Here is an 8,439-nt window from a genome sequence, read left to right as displayed (position 1 = left end):
GGTGGAGCGAGCCGAAGAAGTCGCCGTCACGTACTGTCTGGCTTGCCCGAGGTGCCCATGAACACTTTGACAAATAAAATTCTCTTTCTCTCTCACATTTTGATAGAGGTGAAATGCTAAGAGGCCTGTGTGCTGTACGACATCAGATGGTGCACGTTAACGAACCACGGGTGGTTGACACTATCTGGAGCCCTCCATTACGGCGTCTCTCATAGCCTGTCACAACTCTGCTTTTATCATTCTCTTCCACACTTATTTTTCACGAAAGGCCATAATCTGAATTGGAGATATTGCCCATAATATATCATAGTAGCGTGCTCCGATTGACTGGTTGAGGAAACATCAGCAAGGAGTTGCTTCATTCATTGGACATGCGAGATTCTATGTAATGCAAAGCGACACCATGGAGACACTGTCGCCAAAAATGACTCGGAATATGGCCCCAATACTCTTTAACGGCCCCTTTTTTTTAGTATAGCACAGATTTGCCCTTATTACATGATGCTTGGTGTGTACTATGCATGTGCTAGAAGGCCTGTGTTGCACATGAACAGAGCAACCGCAACACTCCCATCTTCTACTGCAGGCTGGACTGCTTTGGAGCCATGAACAGCTACATAGCCATGACCCAACTATAATTATTAGATATACAACAGATGCCAAAAACACTACAAGTGTCTCTGACTGGAAACCACTAATGCTTCCACAAGCTTCGAATCCCAGCACCTCCAAAACGGTGGATGCCTTGTACGGGTCTTGATGAACGAAGAAGCCCAACTGTTTGTAGACTTATCGTAGCAGAGGCATGCCTCATCCCATCACAAATATTTGTGCTGTTACGTCTTTCAGGCAGACAGCTGGAGCCCCGAATAGCAAAGCACTGCACCTTTTTATTACGAGAGAGTTTCCTTGTTTTTTTTTTTTTTTACGCATTTAAATTTTAAATCTCCCCAATGTTTCAATCGTTCACATCCAGCAATTTAAATTCAATCGTAACTTTTTCATTTTCACAATTTGTGTGGTCTCCCAAAAGCAGAACACGTTACAATGGGAAAGCTAATGGAATGACTGCACGTGCGCAGCTGTGCAGATGAACAGCGCTTCATCCGTATGCAAAACAAGACATCGCACATAATGCCATCAACAGACCAAGTGTGCAGTCAGCCAAAGCTCTGGTACAGGTGGTGCAAAGAAACATCACGTTTCACTTGAATGACTTGCACAACACAAATTGTAAATTATATGTTTATTTATGTACATCACCGAAACCAGCCAGAACTCCAGTACAACCAGAAACCAGATGCAGTACATCCGCCGCTGCCGTTTTTTGGGAAATTTCCGACAGCAACTTCATTTAGGCAACCCAATTAATGGTCACAAAGAAGCCTTTCGCTGGGTGGTGAAAGTAGCAAAAAATAATGGACACTTGACAGTCAGCAGAACAAAACTAGTCTCAACAGCAGGAATGCAAAAATTGTGCTTGCAATACAACCTAGCAGTATAATTCGCAGTGGCTCCCTCACAGTTAAACGAGGCCCAGATTTGAATTTTTTCTTTTCCTTTCAACTGAGGAAGGATTTATGCCACTACAAGCAAATGGTGATCATTACTGCAATACCAGCGAAAATTAATTTTTAGGATACTTCACGCAAATTAGTCCTAAAGCACAATCTGCGAAGTGCAGATTGCTAAAGCAGTGCATTTATTGTAGCCAATAACCAAGAAAATGGCTAAGTGCAAATCTCTACAAGCGTATAGTATGAAACCGAATTCGTCGCGACAGTTTATACGTACACCCGTGGCAAGCACGGTAACAAGCCTTACCTTCACTTAATGAGATTTTCACTTTAATTGTACTTCCTATTCAATGCATATCCACCTCCCAATGTTTTGACAGCGTGAGAAAAATGCACGTTGCACTGAGTGGCTGTATAGCAGGCACAATGTGAATGGATGGTCGATTGCGCGTGTTGAGCTGTGCGTTCTGTGGTCGCGTCTAGAGCTCGCCCTTGATTCCAAGGTCCTCTTCCTCCTCCTCTTCTTCTGGCTCCTTCTCTTTCCTGACGAAGCCACGCTCTGTCAGCAGCTGATTGCACTCATCGCGGCTCCGCTGCTCCAGGCTCAGACGCTAAAAAAATGAACAAAATTCAGACCCCGAGCAAGCTACCACTTTTGCTGCAATCCTGGAGTCATAACCGTCCCCTCTAACTAAACTTCAGCTAAATTGTTCCACTATTTGCAATGCAAAGTGATAATAATAATAATAATAATAATAATAATAATAATAATAATAATAATAATAATAATAATAATAATTGTTGCGGTTTTACGTCCCAAAACCACGATATGATTATGAGGGATGCCGCAGTGGAGGGCTCCGGAAATTTTGACCACCTGGTGTTCTTTAACGTGAACCTCAATCTAAGTACACGGGCCTCTAATATTTCACCTCCATCGAAATGAGGCCACCGTGGCCGGAATTCGATTCCGCGACCTTTAGGTCCGCAGTCGAGTAGCATAACCACTAGACCACCGTGGCGGGTCAAATCGCAAAGTGATGCCACAGGCTATCAGAGTACCCCTAGCTACAAAAGAGGAAAAACAAAAGAGCTTGGATTTTTTGCACCAAAAGCATATGATTGGTGAGGCATGCCATACACTTAAAAAAAAAAAAAAAAAAAAACCCGAGTGAAAAGGGTGTCTTTTTGTCCCACAATAATCGTCATCTATCATGAGTGCCTATCCTTGCGTTATCGTCGCGTGCCTGGCACTTTTAGGTCACAAATGGCGTGAGCGTTATCAGTGTCACATAGCCTTCTTGAAAGGTAAGTGGCGAGAGCAGAGCTTTCAAGAAAGGAAATGCAATCAAGCCAGATGGTGCTTATGTTTCTCGGACAAAAACGCCCTTTTTACTCTATCTTTTCTTAGAGTGTAGTGCAGAAATGCCAATTAATTTTGACCATCTCTGGTTCTTTAACATCCACCTAAATCAAAGTACACAGGTTTCCTTGCATTTTGCCCGAGTCGAAATGCAGCCACTGGGGCTGTGAATTGAACCCACATCCTCAAAATTAGCAGGGCAACGCATCAGCCACTAAGTTACCCTTAGCTAGTAAAATTTCATCCGTACAAAGAAAACGATCCTACTATGGGAAAGTTATAGCATTTTGCGTCAGGTATCGTAACTACTTCTCCTTTCTTAGCAGCAGAAGCCTCTACCCATAAAAGGCATTAATTTAAGCTGAACGGTTTCCTAAATCAGCACATGGAGAGGCTTTGTTCTTTAATCCTTTGAGATGCTGCGTACACAATTGTGTACACCACTTGTTATTGCTATTTGTATCGGCTAGAGGCTACGAAAGAGCATGATACATTGAGCTTTGGATGAATTAAACCACCTGCATAATAAATTTGTCTTCATTTAGCTTCATTTTGCATTGTACTGCTGCATACGATTACTTTGCTGAAGGCACTACCGCATTTGACGAGTCGCTCGACGTGCTGCTTTCCGCAACCCACGTCAAAAGCATAATTTCTTTTTATTCAACATGGACATAACCGAAAACGAATTTGTGCTATATTTCAAGCTCGAGATTGCATTCTATTTATGCAAAAACAGAGCATGAATGGTTTAAGAATAAATAGATATTTAATTACAACGTAATTAGGAAAGATTACTATAACTCACATAAATGAACGTATTACAAAATTATTTTTGTTGCAATATAATATCGAGTGCCTTGAAATAACATTGTATCAAATTGATGCATTTACAGATAATTCTTCATAGGTGGCGTCTGAAAGGATCAATAACAATAGTGGCCCTCAAAGCTAGCAAACATCTCTTGCACGTGCGGGTCATTTGATTCTTAATGAATGTGGCTTTCTGTAAAAGGTCAGAATGAATTTATGGCAATAACATGAACTTTGATGTAGACTGTACTTAAAGGGGCCCTGCAACACTTTTCGAGCATGCTCAAAAAGCGCTGCCGATCGGTAGTCGAGGCTCCCGAGAACACGCGAGCCAAATATTATAGCGATGCGCACGGCCTGGAATTTACAATAAATTCTCAAAGTCAGCTGAAAATCGCTCCCTCTTCTCTCGACAAATGATGTATTAGTCCGCAAAATATGACGCGATTGTCGGCAGTTCCACCATTGGCTGATGTTATAATCACGATAACACCCTCATTATTACTTTCGTTGTTAATTTTGAGTTCAATAAGTAGATAATATGTATGTTTATATTCTGTTATCGCGTTAAAAACACCGAACAAACATTAATATTAGCACTTCCGGTCTCACCGACAGCTCGTCTGCTCGTAGTTGCGTGGTTCCGTTTTCTTCGCCATGCGCAGTGCCGAAAACGTGAATATTTCTGTGCTTTTGACCATCGCCGGTTGCCGTTGAGAGTGGCAGCCGTTCGAGTGTTGCCTCGTCAGCTGGGAACTGCATCGTCGGCACGTTCTCACGACCGACCGAGGCAGCCGTGCAGCATGTCTCCGATAACAGTGCTGGCGTCCGGTAATGGCGGCGCTTCGGGGTCGTCTGCCAGTGCCGTCTTACGAGGCGGTGTATCGGAGTATGGGCCGAAACCGATCTCAGCTGTCATTCGTTCCAAACGAGCGCGCAGGTTTGCTTCCATGGTTGGCAGAGCGATGAAAACACTACGGCGTTCGAGGTGCACACCCAACATTACCAAACCGACGCGCAGTTTTCAAGCACGCGCGATACACATCGGCTCCGCTCGACGAGAACGACGCAAGCCGACCGGAAGTGGCGGCACAGACCACGTGGTTGCGCCCAGACGTCAGAGAGAAAAAAATGAAGAAAAAAACTCCGCCGGCGCTCTTGGGCGGAGCCTCGCTTCTCTGCGCTCCCTTCGTCGACTCGCTGCCTTGCTTTCCGCGCGCCCGCGGCGTTGAGTTGAGGGAGAAAGCTGCGGAACGTGATCTCTATAATTTGGTAACACCACTTAGACTTGACGGATTCGAAAAATTTTTGCGGCATATGACTCGTGAAGAGCCATACGTCAATAATGAGACTATTCCAATATAACTAAGAAAGGTGTTGCAGGGCCCCTTTAACCCCTTAAGTGCTTTATTTTTTTGAAAATTTCCCAACCAAAAGTGCCTATTTTTTTTATTGCTGATTTCGAATCTGATTGTACTAAAAAGTACCTAGTCGATGTTGAAATAATATTTGTACCACATACTTAGTCAAATCAAAACCCGGAATAATGCAAAGGGGCCTGCTCCAGCTCCTGCACCAAAAGAGAGTTTCCTTTCTCAACTTTTTCCCGTTTTCTCCTCGCTTCTGCGAGCAAATGAAGCGCTTTTGAAGAAACTGCTGAATGTATTCCATAAGGCCATCTTGCGATGACAACTTGAAAGTCTTGCCTGGAACGGACAAGAATAGAAAGCGAGGAGGCTTCACAGGAGGATTGTCCGCATCAAGCAGGATCCACTGGCGAGCACTCGCAATGTTCGCTTCCGAGCTGTTTTCATCATCACCGGAGAAGATGCTCAATTCACCGCCATCGCTGTCTTCACTTCCGGACACAAGATAAACATCTGTATCCGAACCATCATCACTCGAAGAAGATCACGAAAATGAAAAGCTTCTTTTTCGTGTTGACGAGCCAGCTATGCATGGGTGGCTGCCACCGCAAGCCATCTTTTCATGCAAAAACCACGCTCTTTCCGCAGGAAAAAAATAAATTGTCAAGTAAATGCTGCCATCTGGTGGATTACATGCAATCTAAGCTGTAGAAGAGCGCCTCTTGTCCTGAACGCTAGAGGGGAGTACCTATTCCGCTAGGACTAGCTCTGCTCGTCCAAAGAAGTTTGGGGACAGTTTGGGCAGGACGAGCTCTGCTCGTCCAAAGCAGTTAAGGGGTTAAGTGCATCAATTACAAACCGCTATCTTGAAAGGACTCAAAGCATTACCCTTACACTTTGTAAGCTGTTTACAGCCTTGGAGGCATACCAAACATTATTTCAGAGTTTTTACACAGGAAATCTGTTGCAGGTATAGTTGTGCCTAGCCCCAAGATTTGCATCAATTCTAACACATACCACCTTACCCAATGTTAATATCAGATGATGCACAGGTACCTTTGACATGATCGAGTTATCTAAAACCAAACAGATTTTAAAAATAAGTCTTAAGTACCAGCGTATGCTGCATTTAATCGCAAAATTTTATCGCCCTGTGGCTGGTGTATCATAGCCTTTAGTCTCCTGTGCGCCATTAAACCAAACTTAAATTTTTCCACTCTGCTTGACCTTTACCAGTGGCTTGTTATTGCCACGTCCCCACTATCGCTGTGATTGGTCGCTTGGCATGACGCACAACCGCAAACACAGAACCTAAAGAAAGGGATCACTCGGCAAATGTGGTGCTTATATTTCCAAGTGCCAAGCTATAAATATGTCTAGAATCCTGAATGTACTGAAACGAACAAATGCAGGCAACAGCTGCAAAACCTTGGCATTACGGCTTCTGGACCATTGTGCGATTGTTTTTCTGCTTACCTACAAGTGGGACACCATGTTCAGCGACAAATGCAAAACCACACCTGTTTCAGCCGTTCTCTTTTTCTTTGCTCATTTTTCGTGACGTGTTATACATGGAAAATGGATATTACCTAGATTAGTGTTTTCGCTAAGGTTTCAAACGCACGTTAACAGGGCGACAAATATAATGGAGGATAGGTTCAGCACCACGGGGGTGCTTCCTGGTCCATACACCAGTCTATTACGTAGGCGCGTTAATTACGATTTAACCAAATTATACGTACCTCAACTTCCTCGCCTGCGGCGTTCAAAAAGAGTATCTCGGGCTTGGCTCCATGGATCACTTTGAACTCCGCGTTGGGACTAAATGTGGCGTCAAGGTTTATCAACTCTTTTTCTTTTTAATATGTAGATGCGCTAGTTGGTGAGCCATGATATTTGATGAAGCAGCGCACAAGGGCACAATCACGCACACACAGAATTGTGTTCGTGATTGTGTCCTTGTGCGCTGCTTCATCAAATATCAACGTTTTTTTTTTTCACAAGCTTTATTTAAAGCAAGAACTTACATCTAAAATACCAAAGCAAAGGATACTACTCGGGAATGTCCTCGTAGACAAACCGTTTCACCTCAGGATAGGCATTCAGTCGTCATCCGCCACAGCTCTGTAACGGAAAAAAGAAAATGTGACACGTAGACACATTTTTTTTTGCTTCCCACCATTAGGAATACTACGCATTCCGAACGCACATGCGGTGCACAGAACTGTGGAAAGGAGAGAAAACAACAAATGCAACAAATGCGTTACCTCGACGCGGACATGGGTGATCACGGTGTCCGTGGGCTTTTTCTGTTCATCGCCTAGCACAAGGCTGGCGCATAGAAGCACGGCTAAGAAGCCGCGAACCATCGTGACTGACGCCGCGGCACTACCTCCTCCACGAATGGGCCACGAAGCTCTGTTTGCAAAATCGCCGCAACGCCGGCGATAAAAAAACAAATTCCGGCTGGAGCTCGGCTTCAAGCTGGCTCAACTCGGCTAGGAAAGGCTGCTGGTTGGCCAGATTTTGGCGCCAAGTCAGCCAAGTTGCCAGCTGCGCGTGCGGCCACCAATCGCTCGCTGCCACCGCTACAAAACTTCGATAAATAACGCCCACACTTGATTATCTCGGGATACATGGAATTCTGCACGCCCATCCCCTCCATCTGTGCCCAAGTGTAGGCGATGAACCGGATGCCGCGGTCGCAAGCGCGTCAACAGGTGCAGACAGGTGTGGATTTGGGCAAGACATTGGGATTTGGCAACAACGCAGCCCGCGCCAAATTCAAACTACGCTTTCAACATAGCGTACAGCAGTGAACCAAGTGGAAACAGTGGTTGTTGTAGCTGTAATATCTAGTTGAGGGTTGCAGATAGATATTGAGATAAAAAAAAAAAAAACATTCAAGCCGCCATCTAAGGTCCACATGGTGTATTTCTAATGTGGTTCAACGTTCCACGTGGTGTACGTGGCACACGTGAAACGTTCCACAAGGCTATCAATTTTATTAAATCTTTCTTTGTCAATGCTGTCTGCTGGATCGGCCAGTGTCTCGGTATATGTATTTGTGGATGAATATGCACACATACAAAGGTTAATATGTATGCGCCGAATGCTACCTAGGTGAACAAAATTCTAACTGGTTCTAGCTGGAACCAATTAAACTGGGTTATGGACATAGGCCTGCGCACGGGGGGGGGGGGGGGGGGGGGGCGCAAAATCTGCCTCGTACATTGAGTTAGTGGGGGTGGGGGGCTAGCTGCGATGAACTTTCGCCCCTCCTGCGCACGCCTATGCGCACCCTACGCACGCCTGTGGTTATGGAGCTATTCCCAGCTGGAATCGATTGCCAGCCTGTCCCAGTCGGAGCTTGTACCTT

The 8,439-nt window shown here is 44.8% G+C and overlaps 1 protein-coding gene across 1 annotated transcript; it reads right to left on the bottom strand.

Moving 5' to 3' along the window:
- Positions 1 to 1,231: 1,231 nt before the first annotated feature.
- Positions 1,232 to 7,550, bottom strand: LOC119389586 (selenoprotein M-like). The gene is made up of 4 exons (XM_037656927.2): positions 7,328 to 7,550; positions 7,114 to 7,184; positions 6,803 to 6,881; positions 1,232 to 2,128 (listed from the first exon to the last, which is right to left on the bottom strand). Exons 1-4 carry the CDS (start codon positions 7,427 to 7,429, stop codon positions 1,997 to 1,999), a joined length of 384 nt encoding a protein of 127 aa, XP_037512855.1. The 5' UTR covers positions 7,430 to 7,550; the 3' UTR covers positions 1,232 to 1,996.
- Positions 7,551 to 8,439: the final 889 nt, after the last annotated feature.

Source organism: Rhipicephalus sanguineus, chromosome 4, assembly GCF_013339695.2.
Source record: "Rhipicephalus sanguineus isolate Rsan-2018 chromosome 4, BIME_Rsan_1.4, whole genome shotgun sequence".
NCBI classification, from domain to species: Eukaryota; Metazoa; Arthropoda; class Arachnida; order Ixodida; family Ixodidae; genus Rhipicephalus; species Rhipicephalus sanguineus.
Note: the sequence above shows the minus strand (reverse complement) of the source record. Positions and strands in the feature narration are given on the sequence as shown.